General features: G+C 37.8%; 1 protein-coding gene across 3 annotated transcripts; it reads left to right on the forward strand.

The window, feature by feature from the left end:
* Window positions 1–850: 850 nt before the first annotated feature.
* On the forward strand, window positions 851–18,085 carry vmp1 (vacuole membrane protein 1). Of its 3 annotated transcripts, none has more exons than XM_061719106.1 (12): window positions 851–883; window positions 1,360–1,427; window positions 1,673–1,805; window positions 2,125–2,215; window positions 2,605–2,715; window positions 9,956–10,123; window positions 11,286–11,417; window positions 12,992–13,072; window positions 13,296–13,412; window positions 14,615–14,676; window positions 16,169–16,268; window positions 17,098–18,085. In XM_061719106.1, exons 2-12 carry the CDS (start codon window positions 1,367–1,369, stop codon window positions 17,239–17,241), a joined length of 1,200 nt encoding a protein of 399 aa, XP_061575090.1. In that variant the 5' UTR covers window positions 851–883; window positions 1,360–1,366; the 3' UTR covers window positions 17,242–18,085. The 3 variants fall into 3 exon arrangements, with proteins under 3 accessions (XP_061575090.1, XP_061575091.1, XP_061575092.1); XM_061719107.1 differs by lacking the exon at window positions 851–883 and adding an exon at window positions 903–963; XM_061719108.1 differs by lacking the exon at window positions 851–883 and adding an exon at window positions 938–958.
* The last annotated feature ends 716 nt before the right edge of the window (window positions 18,086–18,801 follow it).

The raw sequence follows: 18,801 nt of genomic DNA on the forward strand, positions 1-18,801 counted from the left end.
CTTTTCTCTTTTTTTACCATGGGGACAGTTGCATTCTAGTTCAGACTTGTAAAGAAACCTTTTTTGTGTTTTTCTTCCTTATACAGGTGCATATTGAATATGTATTTTTTATTTGTAATTGCTTAAGTGTAAAGCATTAATGTACTCCCTGTCCAGGAAGATGCAAGGATTTTTTTGCCACGCAAGTAATCTTAGATTTTTGATAGAAGGCTCTTTGACTAGTCATGTCATTTACACGAGGTCAAATGGATAACAGCATCTCTTGATTGGAAAGTAGACGCTGGTAATGTCTGTAAACTGGGTCATGGATACATGCAGCCATTACGAATAATTTTTAATGGTTTAGAAGTGAGCAACAAATTCCAGTTCCACTTTTTTTTAACAAATCACCAAAAGGACACTGAGCAGAAATTGTACTAATATCCTGAGGAGCAGTGCTGTTTGAATAGTGCAGGTGAAAAATTAACCCAATGACTTCTTCACGTTAATTAGTCATTAAGTGTTGGGTAGAAATTGTATTTAAAAAAAACGTCAAAAAAGAAAGTATAATGTTGCGTTGTCACGCCTAGGTCGAGGTTATCACATTTTGTTGGCGAATCTGTCAACCTCCAATTGGACTGCAACACGCAACTTGGGGAATTACGTCTTTTCAATAATTTCATAATAAAATAAATGTATTGAACACGACGTGTTATCCGTGAGTCTTATGCCAACACGGCAACACATTTCTGAGACACTGTACCTACACATTTAGAGAATGTATTATGTCACATAAAGTTTATCGCAAAATAATTATAACGAGACAGTTCTTGGGTTTACCAGTATCGCGTCTCTTATTTTGAAAAGGCGCAGAGTGCTTCCGGGTGAAGAGAAAGGGAAAGAGGTAAGACGGTGGCTTTTAATTTTACAAACATCACGGGATTTTCTTCTAAACCGCGTTTTCTTTCACGTTACTACAGTAAGGTAAACGACGGGACATTTGTCTATGCCTTGTGTCATCAGTAAGAGGATTTGTAATTGATTGTAAAACCTTCATTTTGATTTACAGACACCCCGGTGTCCATAGGTTCCCTGCTAATACCTTAGCATGTGGTGTCTTCACTCATTTAGTAAAGGCTGATTTATGCTTCCGCGTTAAATCGACGCAGAGCCTACGGCGTACGGTGTGCGTCGCCGCGTACCCTACGCCGTAGGTCTCGTTTATGGTTCCGCGTTACACCAACGCAGAGCCTACGCTGTACCCTCTGCGGAACCATAATTCAGGCTTTATGTGACTTGTAACGGGGGTGACAGCAGCAGGGCATGTTTGGTGTGCTGGTTGGCTACCAGGAGACATGCTTGTGTGTGTTTGTGCTGCAGGACCGACATGGCAGCCAACGGCCAGAGGCGCGCTGGAGCCAGAGACAAGCACAATGGCAACGCTGCAGGTTTGTAGCTGTCATCCTCAACATCCACACTACAGGCCCTGCCATCACATCCACCACAGCCACGACAATTACACGTCATGCAAAAGTCATAAAACCAGCCCAGCCCTGCAGAATGACTTGATCCATTAAAAAAAGACCATGTGTCTCATGTACTATGTATTCAGAAATACAGATTCCACAGAATGGGATTTCTATTGAACTTAATGCAGAATCTGCAAGTGACGACAGCTGTTTTTGTCCTCCAGACTTGTCAGTAAGAGACCGGCGACAGCAGGACAAGGAGGACCGTCTGTCCCTGGTGTTGTGGAGGAGGCCGGTGACAACTCTGCACTACTTCCTTCTGGAAACCCTCATCAAGCTAAAGGAGTGGACTTTAAAGTAAGCAGATATTCACTGTCTTCTACTGAACCTTTTCTTGTTTTGTTTGCATTATTTGGTGTAGACGGTAAGTTGTAGGTTTGAGGAGGAGGAGTGATATTTTACACTGTTTAGTTTTCCTACCACAGAATTGTCCCTGTGACCCATTAACTAAAATTAACTGCTTCTTCATTCTTAGTAAATCGCTCAAAAAAGTTTACGTTTGTGGGAGGAAAACGTAGTGGCCACTTCTGATGTACTTTTAACCGGATTTTATAGACACGGAACATCTTTTTTCTAGTTTGACATTTTGGACTTGTTTGTTTTATGTCTCACTCAGGCTTTGGCAACGGCGAGGAACAGTGTTCTTAATTTTGGTGTTATGCTCTCTCTTCTCGATCGCATATTACACTGAAGGAACCCACCAACATGTAAGGCTCACTTCTAAGAAATGGTGATAAACGCTGCTGCCTCATCACTGTCTGTTTAAAGGTTAATGATAAGATAGTTTTTTATCATACTAAACTTCCCCAGAAGAGCGCTTGTGTTAATAGATAATGTGATCTGCTCCGTTGTCAAGTAACCCTTGATCACACCCAGCCAGCTAGCTGAAAGTTCTGGTTGTAGATTCATCTGTGCCGCAGTCTGTCACAGTTTAGCTAAAGCACACTGTGTGAGTGAGTGATTGAGTTAATAACTGACTAGCATAGTTTTAAAATGTGCAAAACAATTAGTACAATTTTTTTTTTTAAGTGGTTAGGATTACTACACACTACTTTCTGCCTACCTTAATGTTTTTCCTTCACTTTTTTCCCTTCAGTATGTTCAGTACCTGGAGAGGAGGTTCTTATGGTGTGCCTACTGGGTAGGCCTTGGGATCCTGTCCTCAGTAGGCCTTGGGACTGGCCTGCACACTTTCCTTCTTTATCTGGTAAGAGAACACCAGTAGCATGTAGATGCAAATGTTCTCGAAGTAATTACAGTTGAGAGATGGGCTTTTAATTATGACACCAACGTGAGCATTTAATCATGAAACATTTCAGTCAAGTTGGTTTTTCATATTTAAGAGATAAATTGAGTCACTAGGGATATCATGCCGTAGAAATGATGCTGGTTAAAGAGATATGGTGTGAAGAAAAACTTGCAGCATTGTTGTCTGGGTGGCTGTGGTCTTAATGGATAGTGTGGTTTTGCGTGTAACTACATTTGGGCTGCGGTTACTGTATGTGCAAAGTACCTCCTCTTTTGAGCCTGTTTAACACATTAAAAAATGAATAAAAAACATCTGATTTTAGTGGACATCAATATTGGGCGAATACAGCCTCAGACTGACAACAATTTATTTGGCAAAAATCAAGCCGAAAATCTAATGTGGCCAAGCACCACCTTGATGTTTCCACTGGATTTGAGAGGATGAGTTGGTTCTAAGATTGCCTTACCTTATCATCAACACATGTGCAGACCTTTTTATAAAAGCAGGCATTTTGACAATTTTCTGTGCACCAACAGGGAAAGACATAAGGAAGTACCTCAGTAAAGCAAATGTTGCTGCATGTCAACCTGGAAAGGGTCATGCAATAATTTCCAGTCAACCTGGAGTTTTATATTCTACATCAAAAATTATGATTATTATTATTATTATTATTATTAATAAGAATAATAATATCCCAGTCCTGGGATCAATAAAGTACATCGTTATTACAGGTGGAAAGAATTTCAAGACAGTCGGTGGTCTTCTTAGGAGATGTCCCAGCCAATTTATCTCAAAGTTGAACGCTCAGAAACACAAAACAAAAACCCAGCCCAACCTAGGAGCCGCGTCTCAGGCCTCGCTGAGTTTGTTCAATGTTCAAGTTCATGACAGCACAATTTCAAGATGTCATGTACAGTTTGTTTGCAGGGGTTGCCAGAAGAAAGTCTCTTCTGTATGGGAAAAAAACTGCGTCTAAACAAACCAAAATACTTCTTGAAAAATGTGAACAAATGTAACAAAAGTGGAATTGTTTGTACTTAATACCCAACACTATGCTTGTTGAAAACCAAACACAGCACTTCAGCAGAAACACCATACCAAATGTCAAGCATGGCGGTGGAGGGGTAATGATTTGGGTTTATTTTGTAGCCACAGGACCTGAGCACCTTTCAGTCGACTATGAGCACCAGGAAATCTACATCAGAATTGATAAAAATAAAGGTTTTGGAATGGACTGTTAAAATTCCAGACCTGAAGCCAATTGAAATGCTTTGATGGGTCTTCAGATTGTTCGAAAAGACAATGAGCTGAACCAGCATCAAAATTAAAGGCCACATTTCCTCTACAATGATGTGAGATTGATAAAATCAGTACGGATATGACTACTAGGTTATTGTTGTTGTAGTAGTAGTAGTAGTAGTAGTAGTAGTAGTGTTTATTTCGAATATGAATCATATAAAAAAGAAAGAAATAAGACAATCGTCTTAACATGAGACATAACAAAGTACATATTCGAAAGGGAGTGAGAAGAAGTAAAACTTATAAACTCTCACCCCCTCTCCTTAAATATGACTAGCTAACACATGCGAACATAACATTATGCAAACATAATATTGCCTATACACAATAATTACACACACACACACACACACACACACAAGTACCTACCTACATACATACATAGGGACACATACTGCATATAGGACAAAAGGAGAAAAACAAACAAAAAAAAAACTAAAACAAACAAAACAAGACAATAAAAACATTGTAGCAACATAAGCTACTGACTAGTGTAAGAAAATAAGGATATAAATAAATAAAAAAAATAAACACTATCATTGCACCCAAGCATTTTGCTCATCCCTGTACCTCTGAAAAATAATATCTTTGTATTTTATTTTAAACGGTTTAATATTTGGACATTGCTTTAATTCCATTGAAAACTTGTTCCATAGCCTCACCCCGCTGACTGAAACACAAAAACCTTTCCTGTTTGTAAGTATTAATGTGACATTAAAATTACTTTTGCCCCTTAAACCATATCTTCCCTCATGAATACTAAATAATTTCTGTATATTTGTTGGTAACAGATCATTTAATTGTCATTGTAGTAGCTCAAAGAGGCTATACAGCATGTTGACCAAAGGGAGTGCCCTGGTGATTATTTATTTACTTCTGAAATTGATATTAATGAAAAAAGTTACCGTATGTTGTTTATCAGATACTAAGACTTGCAATTATTAGATGATTTTATGTTTTTTACCCCCAAAAAACAAGCATGCGTAGAATTATAACCAGATCATTTAGATATAATTAGAGCATGTCCTTGTAGTTGCCAGTGGGTGGCGTTATACTCCGTCCTTGGACAGAAGTTGTCTACATGTTGAGACTTCAAACTTTTGTCACCACTCTGCCTGAGGCTCGCCAAGAGTTTAGTGTAGTTTTTTTTTCCCTGACATTTGTCACAGAATGACTGAGTCAACTAAACGTCATTTGTCTCGTGGTGAGAAAGAAAAGTCTAGCAAAATGAAAAAAGGAGGAAACTCTACCCCTTAGTTCACTCGTTTTGTGATGATGTGGCTTCTGCTCTGTACACGTTGTGGACATGTGGTCTAGTTGAGTCACCCATTTCCATTTTAATGAAATAATGGGAAAAGATGTGAACACAACCTCCTGCACTGATGTACACTTCCTTCCTTCCTTACAAAAAGATTCCTCTATTGTCTAGTAGTCCTCCGTCTTTTTATATTCTGTAGTTCTTTGGTAATAGGTGTTCATACCATATTTTGTGTTTGTGTATATTAGTATGCACAGTGTTCTTTGAGTTGCAACACTGACCTTAGTCATTCCTCGTTCTGTGTGAGGCCCGTTTCTTCATGTGGGTATACTTAATGTCATCTCCCACACATGGAACAGCATGACATCACTTACATGTTTTCATAATTACCAGCTTTTACTGGTTAAGTATACAATATTTATGGACACTTTTTCCCCCTCACAAGTGCTCATCCACACCACCTCCACCAAGACCAATGCTCTATTTCTTAATGGTAGCGGTGGCACTAACAATGTACTAGAAACTCTTCCTTTGTCTTTGTACCAACTCTTCAACAAGTTTTTAATTTTCCTTAGTATTTTTAGTTTTAATTTTGCCAGCAAATATACAAAGATCATCATATGCTACTCGGACACATTTTGCCTGGTCATTGAAATGTAGATCATCATATATTTGGTTCCTGGGCAGCTGGGTGGCACAGTGGTTAAAGCAAGCGGCCCATGTACTGAGGCTACAGTCCTCCTGCAGCGGTCGCAGGTTCGAGTCCCGGCCTGCGGGCCTTTGATGCATGTCGTCCCCATTCTCTCTCTACCCCCTTCCTGTCTACACTTTGAATAAAGACCACAAGAGCCACACAATATTAAAAAAATAAAATTGGTTCCTATCATTGGTGTAGGCTAAATAAGTTCGTTTTTTTTCCCCCCAACGTGATTTGTACTGGAGAACATTCTGTAACACTTGTGTAGGGCTGGGCGATTTTGGAAAAAAATAAAATCCCGATTTTTTTTTTTTTTTTTTTTTTTTTTCTCTGAAAACCCGATTTTCGATTTCGATTTTTTTGGTAAAACTACAAAAGACAATGGAAAAAATTGTTTCAAATATTTTATCTTTATTTTTAAAGAAAAATAGCAAACAAATTTACCTATTGGGAATGAAGTGCAACTGAAAGATACTGTAAATCCTCCTTGAGTTTAACATTTACAATTTTCTTGACCAAACAAAGATGACTAGATGAGCTCTGTCTGTAATGCAGCCAGCTGCAAAAAAGGAAAATCGATTTTCCGATTTCCTTTTTTTAACATCGATTGTGATTAATAAATCCGATTTAGATTTAAAATCGAGTAATCGCACAGCCCTACACTTGTGTAACCCTAACAGAGCACATGTTCAATTTAAATAACTGGACCAGTATCAGAAGACACTTAAGTTTCTAAGAGCCAGTATGTTGAACATCAATAATGACACAGACAGCAATGGTTTTTGTGGCCACTTATTATTGCAGGTTGACAGGACAGTAAACAATACAATAACTTGTTAGAAAAAACAATGTATAGAAAATAACAAACAAAAATAATAAAGCCGGCAAAATTAAAACCTTGTATCCAAAGTTAATCTTCCTGGCGTTGGGGCCCTTCTCTGATCGGTGTCAGTGTATTCTGTCTACCTTTTTGTCCTACCACACGTTCTGTGAGGAAGAATTCCTCACGCGTCTCAGAGTTCAGCATCAATAGGTTGGTCTGGCTCGCCACCCAGTTCACACTGGGAATTTCTGGATCCTGGGATCTGAAATCTTGGACCCGGTCCGACAGGAATGGCTCCAGTTGATGGATTCTTATGGTATCACCCAACAAAAAAAACCTGACCTATAGACAGGCCAGATAAGATCTTATTACATTCATATGCTGTCTGCATAAATGTTAAATTTTCTAATTCCCTATGAATTGTTACCAATCAATAACACTGTTATATTAATTAGTTAGAATAAGGACATAAATAAGGCATTGATGATCTTTTTTTAAATAAACCTTTAATAGAGCAAGTTAAACGTTGTTTATATATGACCACTTGTAAAACTACCAGAACTTTTTTTTTTTTTTTTTTTTTTTTTTTTTTAGATGGTTGATCTAAACATTTAGTTTCCTGCCTTCTTTTAGTTACAGATGCATCTTTTGACTTGATCTTTCTCTGTTGCTCCACTCAACGTCAGCATTCACATGGACAAACATATATTGTATTTTCTTGTTCTCTGGAGGCAAAAATATAATCAATTCAACAGTTTGTCAGAGTGTGTAATACTTGGGAAGAGTTTGAGTGCTCAAGAGTAAGAAAAACCCTTCTTAAAAAATATGATTCAGCAAATCTTTGTCTTTGCGAAATCAGTCTGTTACACATCTTGCTCATAGCCAACGGATTACACAAATCTTTCTCTCCTGAACCATATTTCTTTTTGTCTATATGCCAGATTCATCTTGTTGGGGCGTCTGCTTTACTTACGCCATGCTTTGTCATGAAGGCATGTTTCTCAGATAGAAAACCCTTGTGGTAACATCTTTATTCCAGATTTGGTATTTGAGATGTAGTATAACTCTTTGGTTTAAAACAAGATAAAATAAAAAGATGGTGTTTATTTAAAAGTTTATACATGTTGTCATTCCCCAAATCTTTCTTTTGTGCCCATCTATGTTATAACTGAATATCCCTTTCACTTGCATTAAGAGTGACTACTAAAGGTTCTCAAAGGCCACCTCTAATTATTCAGTGAAAAGTTGAAGCATTCTTTACATTGTTGGGCACATGATGAAATCCTGTTCCTCACAAGGAGGCCATTTCCTGTTTTTTTTTTTTTTTTTTTTTTTCCACAGACTAAATTTAGTTCATGGTAACGGAGCAAAATCTCAGCTATCCAGTTTAACCCATGGAAAGTATGAAGAAAAACCGCCAGCAAGTTTGCTGTGGATTTACTTCCACCCTGAAGCATTAATAGATAGCCCCATAGAGAGGATTAGATCACATTGCTCATAAGCAGGGGATTCACCCACCAGTATGATCTCACAATTCATCATGGTGTTTTGGCGGTCACTGCTGTGCTTCCTAGGGCTGGGTTCTAGTCTCAGCATTATGATAACCTGGACCTGATCAGACAGTTTTTGCTTTTTATTCATGGATTTTTTTTTCATAGCCATTTAAGTAGACCCCCACTTCTTTAATGGCTAATTTATGACTGATATTGTTATAGTAATTTCTTAATCTCTCTAGTCTTCTGCTGGAGGAGTTTTTCTGATTCCTGGTTGATGATTTGCTGTGTTGACAGCATTTTACATTTAATGTTATTTTAAGACAGTTTTTTTAATGTAAGCTTCTATTAGTTGTGTTTTAGTGTCCCCTGGAGGATTAATCACTACATGGTTGAAACAAAGAAACCTTACTATTCACAAATGAATGTCCCCATCAAATTTCCAAGAGATTTGTTGAACCGCCTCATACCACCCATGGCCCCTTCATATTTCATGACATTCTTGACTACCTTTCTTCAGACTTACCGCTGGGAAACTTAAGAGTAAATATTTATACCGTCCAACATTTTGAATTTAAGATGTGTAATAAAATACAGATACAATTTTGTTTTCCTTTTTTTCTTTAGATGACGTCATCAAAATGGCTGATTCAAAATGTACTTTGAGCTTTGCGAAGCAGAATTTATTTTATTTATTTTATTTGGGTCCTGAATGTGAAACTGCCTTATTCTACACTGCTTTCTTAAATACAGGGCATGTGCTGCATGTTGCTATTTTTTGAATGACTCTTAAAAGAAATGTAATTGTTAAAGTTTGAATCAGCTTTTTTTTTTTCTTTTGGTGCCTACACTGACTCACTGACATGTAGGGACGGTGTTCAATTAATTTCTGCTTGGTTGGAAAAAGACACTGATTTTCAAAAAATAGAAACGACCTCCGTGCTCGTGTCTGAGAGTTTCTTTGATGGAGCTGTTGTGATGAACATAGACATATTGTGTTCTGCCTGTCCCTGTGAGTGTTGCTGCTTTCACCTTAAAGAAGCATAATGGATGAGCTGTGTTGTGTATATACAGGTGGGCCGACTGTTATTGAGGCCAGGTGGCTCTGCCTCACCAGACATTTTTACTGTGATAAGTGATGACTTGCTTACTTTTTTAGAGACTGTGACTCAGCTACAGATGGTGTGTGTTTGTAACTGTGGGCACATTGTGTGAGATTTTACCATTAAAACAGGATCAAGTATACTTCAAATTAGAAATGCTGCATTTAAACTTTATCACCAATGAGGGATTCAAAAATGCTAACTGAGATGGATGTAAACTTTGAACCATTTGAACAAAAACTCCACCCTAGTCGGTTGTAGCTGGCAATATTTAAGTCCTGTAATTGTAATGCTTGTTCCTATTAACAGGATTGACTTTAAGATTTAAAATTAATATGAATAATTTGATTATTCTGGAAAAACTTCCCTTAACACTTCAGCAAGTGTATTCTCTTTTGCTCAGATCACTCAAGCAACAATATTTGCCAATATGTTGTGAGCATATTTGTTTTTGTAGACACACTGGGCAAAATCCATGACATTGTTGTCAATTCTTTTCCCCCATATGTCTAATCTCTCTTTCAGGGTCCTCACATAGCATCAGTTACACTGGCAGCATACGAGTGTGGTACAATAGACTTCCCAGAGCCTCCGTACCCAGACCAGATTGTCTGCCCCCAAAGTGACAGCATGGAGGGAAGCATCTCCCTCTTCACAATCATGTCAAAAGTTCGCCTGGAGGCCTGTATGTGGGTGAGTAGTAGATTGAACAAGTATTTATCAGAAAGATCTGAACATGATCAGTGGTCATAATGTTTGGCAATTATGACTGACAGTTTCTCCAACAATCTGAATAGATTTTTATTTTCAAAAACAATTTAGAAAAACCGAGGCACTCAAGAAGTTAGAAAAATATAAAAGGCCTTTATTAAATCATGGCTTAGAAAAAGTTAAAATGCCTAGAAAAAGTTAAAATGCCAACATGTTTCGGCCATGTAGGCCTTCCTCAAGGCAGATAACAAAGACAGAGGGGTCTCCTTCAGGCAGCTCTTTAAACACAGGTGAGAAGTCACATGATCAGCTCAGGTGGTATCTATTAACCTGGTAGAAACAAACAGGCACATCAATCAGATGCAGAGGAGACCAAACAACCAATCAGCATAAGTAGCAAAGAAAGTAACAAACAGCAACACAAACAGTAATAATACAAAAGAAAATCAAAAAAGAAATTATAAAGTAACACTTTTCAAATGCTTTGAAGGCTAAAGAAAACCTCCCAAATGTTTCAAAGCAGGAAAATAGACCAAATTAGAAAAATGTTTCAAGGAAATCTTCTAAAGTTTTTAATCATCTAAAAGTAGACAAAATATTTCAAAATAACAGACCAAAAATATATAGGAGGACTAATTAATCAAACAAAAGATAAACTATATGTGATATTAAACAGGGAGCCCCAACACTTACAAAAAAGGTGAGAAGTCCAGTTCACCATTCAGACCTGGGTAATGGGTAGCTTTCAATGTGTAGATCCAGAATGATTCTCTCTGTAAGAGCTTTTTTAATCTGTCTCCACCCCTTATTGAATTTTCTATATGCTCTATGCCAGATACCTTTAAAGAGTCGCAGCTACCATGGTTAGCTTCTTTATAATGTACTGCCATAGGATATAGTGGGTTGCCAGTTCTTATAGCATGTTTGTGTTCAGCCAATCTTACCTTCAGTTTGCGTTTTGTCCTGCCAATATAAAAGTTACCACATGGGCACTCGAGTCTGTAAACTACAAAATTTTTATTTTGTGTGCATTTGTAGCTGTGGCGGGAAGTAGTTGCATGTATTTTAATACTTGTCAATAATTGTGTGTGGGTGTAGAACACCAATACAGAAATATTCAACTCTTTTAACTGTGTGTTTTTAGGGTGCTGGCACTGCGATTGGAGAGCTACCTCCATATTTCATGGCCAGAGCAGCCCGTCAGTCAGGAGCTGATCCTGACGACGAAGATTATGAGGAATTTGAAGAGATGCTTGAGCAGGCGGAAGGTGCTCAGGTGAGTCGTCAAGAGCGCCATTTGCCTGGTCACTTATAATTTTATCTCACTTTTTTAGGAGGTTACAAATAAGGGTACATAAATGGAATATTTTGTTAGGACCTACTTGGATTTTATTTATTTATTTTTAACCACTTGATTATATGTCATTATGCCTCAAAAGCTGGGAACCTTTAATTATGTCAGAAAAAATCGAAATTACAAATGAATAAAGAAATAGCCAAGAGGTTGACCTTTTTTTTTTATTGTATCTATATATTTAAAAAAAAGTTTTGCCGCCATCAACCCAAATTGAAAAAGCACACCGACAAGACTGATCATTGAAGTAATTATCCATCTGTGTGGGATCATCTCAGAATAGTTCCTTACAGATTGCCCATCTGTTTAGTTTGATATGATCTTATTTAATTTGGGCTAATTTTCATAATGCATGACTGACCACAGCACCCCTGGCCAGTGATTGGTTGTCAAGAAACACGTGACTTCAGTGAAGCCACTCCCTTCTTGCACTTCCAGTAAATCTGTCTGCTCGTGGGTGAGTCACCCTCAGCACAGCTCCCTCTTTAATCATCCCTCGGGCTTTGCTCTCTTTGCCTTCTTCCATCCGCCCTCCATCTTTCTTCTCACCGGCCTCTAATTTGAATGACAGGCAGCTCTGTCAGGAATAAAGTTCATATGACTGGAGACTGCTGAGATCAGAAGCTGAGTCAGCTGAACAGAAATGAAACTGTTGACATTGTCTCCTTCACCTAATCCCAGTACACTAGTTTTCAGATAAATAGGCCCAGGTGGCGAGGATCACACCCCCGTGGGGCTCTAATCAGAATCTCCTTACAAAAACAAAATTAAGGTGTGTGTGTGTGTGTGTGACAAGATTTACCTGATGGAAAATTAAAATGGTAAATGGTAAATGGCTTACACTTATATAGCGCTTTCCAGTACTCTTACCAAGACTATTGTTCGATGTTCTAATATTGAAGATAGCAGCACCGTCAAACATGTTAAAAAAAAAAAAAATAAAAAAAAAAAACTCAAGAAATGCTGTGTTCATCAAGAAAGTGTAATATCAGGGTTTCCGCGGGGTTTTAAAAAGTATTAAAAAGTGATAAATGAAAATTGCCAAATTTAAGGCCATTAAAAGTGTTAAATTCAATGTCAGAGGTATTATTTTTTTTTAAATTGGTATTATTTTTTACCTTTTACATTTAAGCAGTCTATTTTATTGTCATTCACAAAGTGAAATAAATGTGAAACATCTGGTCAACATCAATGAGTCTATAAATCTGTTCTGTATAGTGTTCTATATTTCAAAATCTGTATTAATGTTAAAAGGTCCGTGATTAACACTTAATGTTGTGACCGTTTTTTAAAAAAATCTGAAGGTAGTGAAAAAGTTATTAAATTGGTATTAAATTTAACATAAGGATTGCTGTATAAACCCTGAATATGGTTTGAAAGCCATGGCTTGCTTAAGTCGCACACCATCTAAAATGAACTACTGACAGCTATAATATCTAGTTTTATTTGAGAGCAGAGATGTGTTTTTTTAAATGCATTACAAATATTTTATGCAGGACTTTGTCACGAGAGCAAAACTGGGCGTCCAGCATATGGTGCAGAAAGTGGGGTTCTTCGGGATCTTGGCTTGTGCCTCTGTGAGTAGAGTTTTGTTTTTTCTTTTAGTTTAAATTCTTTTATTTTTCATAATTATTTTTTTAAGGATTTTGTCAAGACATTTCTGTGCTTTTTATTGACATGTATGAATAACATTAAATGTGCATGTTTATTTCCAACTTAACACATAATATAGTTAGTCTAATGAAGGAAATCCATATCTTCATGTCAACTCCATGACTAAAAAGCGTGTGTGCTTTTCAGATTCCCAATCCTCTGTTCGATTTAGCTGGAATAACTTGTGGCCATTTCCTGGTTCCCTTCTGGACCTTCTTTGGAGCAACTTTAATTGGGAAGGCCATCATCAAGATGCACATACAGGTCAGGAACACAGATAAAGGATTAAGTAGAAGTGGTTTGGGCTTGAGTTAAACTTGCATGCTTTTTGCAGTTTTTGCAGTTTTGGCATATGGCGAACTAGTACGTACCCACAAATGCATCATGACTTTATATGATTCATCTTTTGTTTAATATCATCACAACTTTCAGGCCTGTCAAAAATACACTCATAAGAAAATAGATATGGACTGCTGACTGATTGTGTGAGCAATTTCCACCTCAAAGCGTGTGGGAAAGATCAAGCCTTGGCTGAGAATCATGAGCTGGTTAATGTGAAACTCCTTAATTGCTCATTTCTTGTGAACTGCTTCTGATCATGCGCTGTTCCTTTAGGGATACCTCCATTTTGTTTTAACTTTGGGATCCTTCCAGACCATATAAATGTCTCTAGATGAAAGGAGATGAGCAGTTAGTTTAGATTTATAAAGAGGAAAAAAAATGCACTAGATATAAAAAAAAAAAAAAAGTTAATTATGGAGGATACTGTTGAGTCTGCTACACAAGTGAGTAATATAAACCCAGACAATGAGGGGCTGTTTGTATAACATGAGTCGCTGCCTATCTTAAATGAATCTATCCATTTCTTGGTGGTACCAGCAGGTGATCTCACTCTGAGACCTCTCAGGCAGAGGTCACCGTCAAACTGCAGGAGGTAACCCATGATGTTAAGTGGACATGAGGGGGTAGACCCGAGAGCAGGAAATTGAAGAGACTGTAAAAATCTGCAGGGGAGAAACCCTTTGATCTCTTTTCTTTTCTGTGCATTGAACTTCTTGGACATCACGTGACGCATCCTGTCTGATTTTGTCCGGGGGGGGGGCATGTGTCATGCTGTTTTAAAGTTGATCGGTTTCAGAAGCGGAGAAGAATAATGTGGTTTTGCCCCCCACCCCTCCGCTTTGGTCCTTTGCAAACCACACAAAGCCCCATGTAGCCCAAAATCTACCTTAATGCCAAGTTTTGAGTTTTTAAGGAGTTCGTCTGAGAACTGTGACAGATGTGGCCTCAATTTCCCACAGCTGTGTTGCTTTAATTAAGACTAAAAAATGTCTTCCTGTCAAGTTTCTTTGTGGCACTCTTTTATTGATCAAATTCTTGAAATTGTTTTAAAATGCAAACCTCCATCTAATGTTAATGATTGAGTTTAAAATATATATGTATGTATATCTCTCATTTTCCCACAGAAACTTTTTGTTATCATTACCTTCAGCAAGCACATAGTGGAGCAAATGGTGTCACTCATTGGGTAAGTATTGTCCCACACTTACTGTGTGTGTATGTGTACGTCTGTGTGTGTACAAAAGGCTTGATTATTTAGTCATTTTATGAAGTCAATGTCTTCTGTGGTTGGCAGTATAAGCGTAAATGATGTCAGATGCATTTTGACCACTGATTGAAGATACTGTGAGAATAACTGCTTTCACTGTGGGGGTGTACGTGTATGCGTTTTCCACAAAAGGTATTTCTTTCCTACACACGCAAACAATCCATCTCTGCAGCTCTGGTGGTCAGGCGTGTGAGTTCTCATCCGAACATGTTGATCTGACTCACCGAGTTCAGCTTTGACTGAGACGATTACACCGGCGTGGCGGGAAACTACTTGCTTTGACAACTGAGCTAGTCCCTCTTGGCCAGTAAAGAGGTTAAAAAAGTAATCTAACAATTGATGGGATTAGGAGAGATTTTAGATATTTCATAAGTGGGTATCATTAATGTAAAATGCACTTTTAATGAATTATTAAACTGTTAAATGTTGTTTTTTTTTAATTATGTTATATCCAAGAAGTAAATTTGAAAATGTTTTTAGCTGAATATGTATTTTTCTGATTTAAAATGAAATTCAAGGTTCTTTCCCATGAATCTTATGAATCTTTGGTGACTCGCTATGATTGTTACAAATTGTCCTTTAGTACTCGCATGGGATGTTTGTGCGTGTGTATTTTTCTGTATCTGTCCAAACAGAGTTGGACAGATAATGAGTCACTTAGATCCAGTTAGATTTATTCAACATCAGGAATTACCCTCTCCCTATTTGGTTTTTGTTATCTCCTGCTTTTGCTTAGTCTAGCCAAGTCTAGACGGCATGTTTATGCCCTGACTCTGGCCAGAGTGTCTACAACCAGCAGTATATTTTAGTTTTTCATGGTAATTCCAACTGTGACATTATTTAGAAATTCCCTTCAATCTGTAGCCGTGCTCACCAAAAGTTAAAACTACAGTCCCAAATTGTATGCATGACATGAACTTTTAAAATGGTATTGGTTATATGCCTGGCCCCCCGGTGAGCGTATCCACTGCCTAATAGAGACACACACACGCCCTGATTGGCTGTTTTTGTACAATGAAGGCAGTAATGGTGGTAAAGGTGATGACATCATGTCGACTCACTTCCTGATTGAAGGGGCTGACACAGACTTCTATAGAAAGCTTTGGATTATAAAAGGAGGACTGAGGAGCTTGTGCTTCATTCCTCCCTGCTGCCTACTCCTGCTCACAGTAACAATTAGAGGTGGTGGCAGCTGTGAGATTGGGCCTACATGTCAGACAGGGCTTTCAGTATCTGTTGCTTGGATGCTGCTTGACTGGGGGATCAGTGAGGAGCGTGCTGGTGTTTAGAGAGATTTTATTCACAGTTTTCAAGGCTCCCACAGGGACAAAGGACCTCAGTTTTTTTGTTGATAGGGTAAGTAACTAAATCTTCTTCCTTTCTTTGCTCCTCTGTGGCTGTGCTGTGTCAGGTCTGTGCCCAAATTAGGACCATCACTCCAGAAGCCCTTCAGTCAGTACCTGGAGGCACAGAGGAACAAGCTCCACCATGCTGGGGACAGTGGGCCAGCGGTAAGGACAATATCTTTACATGTTTACCATGTTCAACATTATGTAGACAGCCACTATCATTTCTAAAATTTGAGCTTTATTCTTGTAGAAACTGCAACTGTGTACTATGTTAGCTTTTAGTCATTCCCGTAGGGCTGGGCGATTTTGGACAAAAATAAAATCCAGATTTTTTTATCTGAAAACCCGATTTTCGATTTTTTTGGTAAAACTAGAAAAGACAATGGAATAAATTGTTTCAAATATTTTATCTTTATTTTTAAAGAAAAATAGCAAACAAATGTCCCTACTGGGAATAAAGTGCAATACTGTAAATCGTCCTTGAGTTTAGTAAAGTGACAACATTTACAATTTTCTTGACCAAACAAAGATGACTAGACGAGCTCTGTCGATTTTCCGATTTTCCTTTTTTTAACATCGATTGTGATTAATAAATCCGATTTAGATTTAAAATCGATTAATTGCAAAGCCCTACATTCCCGTAACATTCATGTTAATCATTACTCTTTGGGGGGATAAACTTTGCAATGCCTAAAATATATTGGTATTCTCCAATGCAGTATCTTATTTTTAGCAGATGTTCATTGACGGAAATAAACGTGGGATAAGTTACTGACACCTGGTTTTATTTGGCTCGCTCTGCTTTGTAAAATCTGCTAAAAAAGCATTTAATCTTTACAAAACTGGATCTTTTTAAATGTTCTACCTACCTCCATATTTTCACCACATACAGTATCAGATTATAAGGAGAATATCCATTATATATACCTGAAATTGTGTGTTCTTGAAGGCTATTTAAAGCATAGTAACTTTAATTTTTGGGTTTTTTCAGCAAGAGAACTGGCTGTCGTGGGTGTTTGAGAAGGTGGTGCTGGTCATGGTTTGCTACTTTGTCATCTCAATCGTCAACTCCATGGCTCAGAGCTACGCCAAGCGGCTGCAGCAGCTGAGGCACTCGGAAGAGAAAACCAAGTGATGGTGAAACAGTGGTACACACATCCAAATGACTGTTTCTGCTGCTGCTGAGAACCAGCCACTCAGCCACAGCCACTCAGATTAACAAATAACCTCACCCTCATCCATTCTCGAACGCTCAGAAAAAAAAAGAAGAAAGAAACTGGCATTGTTGCCAGTGTGTATAAGTGTGTGTGTGGGTGCTCTGTTGAGGATGTATGTTATTCACTTGTCTCCCCTTTAGGTTTTGTAGTTCTCATCTCCCTTTGTGTGAGTAGTGCGACTGGTTATACTGCTGATCTTAATATGTTAATTTAACATTAAATGCATCCATCCATCAGCCTCAGAAGACAAGCAACGGTGTGATGGTACATGCTGTGTTTAGGACAGTGGCCGTCAGATGTTATGCCTTATGCAAGATGGGAACGTATGATTTCCCTTGAATATAGCTCGACTTACTGACTAGATTTTTATTTAATTTTTTTTTAACAAATTATGGATAGAAATTGATCTGATTGTACAATGTATTGTCAAGATAATTACTAAGCTTTTTTTTTCAGGATTTAATTGTCATGTCTGTCTTTTTAAACAGTAAGCCCAGTTTATTGTCCTTTTGTTTCTTGAGCTGTTGGTTTAAATGGTTGGGGGGGGCGCAATATTGGCTTAAAATACTAAGAGATTAATGGTTTGCACATGATGTAAATATGTTTTTGACAGTATGCTCAGTCAAGGACATGAACCAAACCACAAAAAGAAAAGGTGACATTTGTAAAGTGACATTGTACTTTCAGCAAATGATGCAATTTCTATTCTGTACATTTAGGTCACACCTTGGATCAGATCACATATAAAACATGGAAATTGGAGCACGTGTTTCCAAGTCTGATTCTTTCTTTCGAAATGTTGATTCTGAAAGAGGTTTATTGTAATCCTGTCATGTTTTAGATTTGTCTTTCCTTTTAAACTTCAGCCACATAGATTCATTTCTTCTTAGAAATGACCATCTACAAGGTAAGTGAATAGATCAGCTTCCAAAAATCTTAACTTTACACCCTTCATTTTAATATAATTTTTAGAATCATGTCGACATTTGGCTTTTGCTTTCTCTATATGAATGATCCTCGGTTGGTTTACACCAATTGAAACTGGTTTCATGTGACTGCTCTCCTGACCCTTAAATTCCATTTAAAATATGCTCTGTAGATTCCGGTCAACTCTAGATCTTGTACAATAGTCCCTTTTATATTCTCAACAGGGTATCCGTCGCCGCCACACTTCCACCCCGTCGGCTAGCTTATCAGACTGGTGTTGGCTGTTAAATTTGCACGGCAACAACAGTCTGTAAGCTGGCTGAAGTCGTGGACCTCCAACTTTTCACTTGAGCCTCTTGGCCCATGTCTGCACTTTACTTGATCCATTTGTGGATGCAACATGTCTAGTGATGCTCAGTTTTCATGTCAACCCGGTTTTCTTGTGTGAAATCAATGAATAAAGTGATTAACAAAAACAAGTTGGCTGGTGTCCTAACAATTTTTGTGTGCTGATGGTTTTCAAAAAAATAATCCTTGGAAAGTTTATAAAA

Source organism: Cololabis saira, chromosome 4 (assembly GCF_033807715.1).
Source record: "Cololabis saira isolate AMF1-May2022 chromosome 4, fColSai1.1, whole genome shotgun sequence".
NCBI classification, from domain to species: domain Eukaryota; kingdom Metazoa; phylum Chordata; class Actinopteri; order Beloniformes; family Belonidae; genus Cololabis; species Cololabis saira.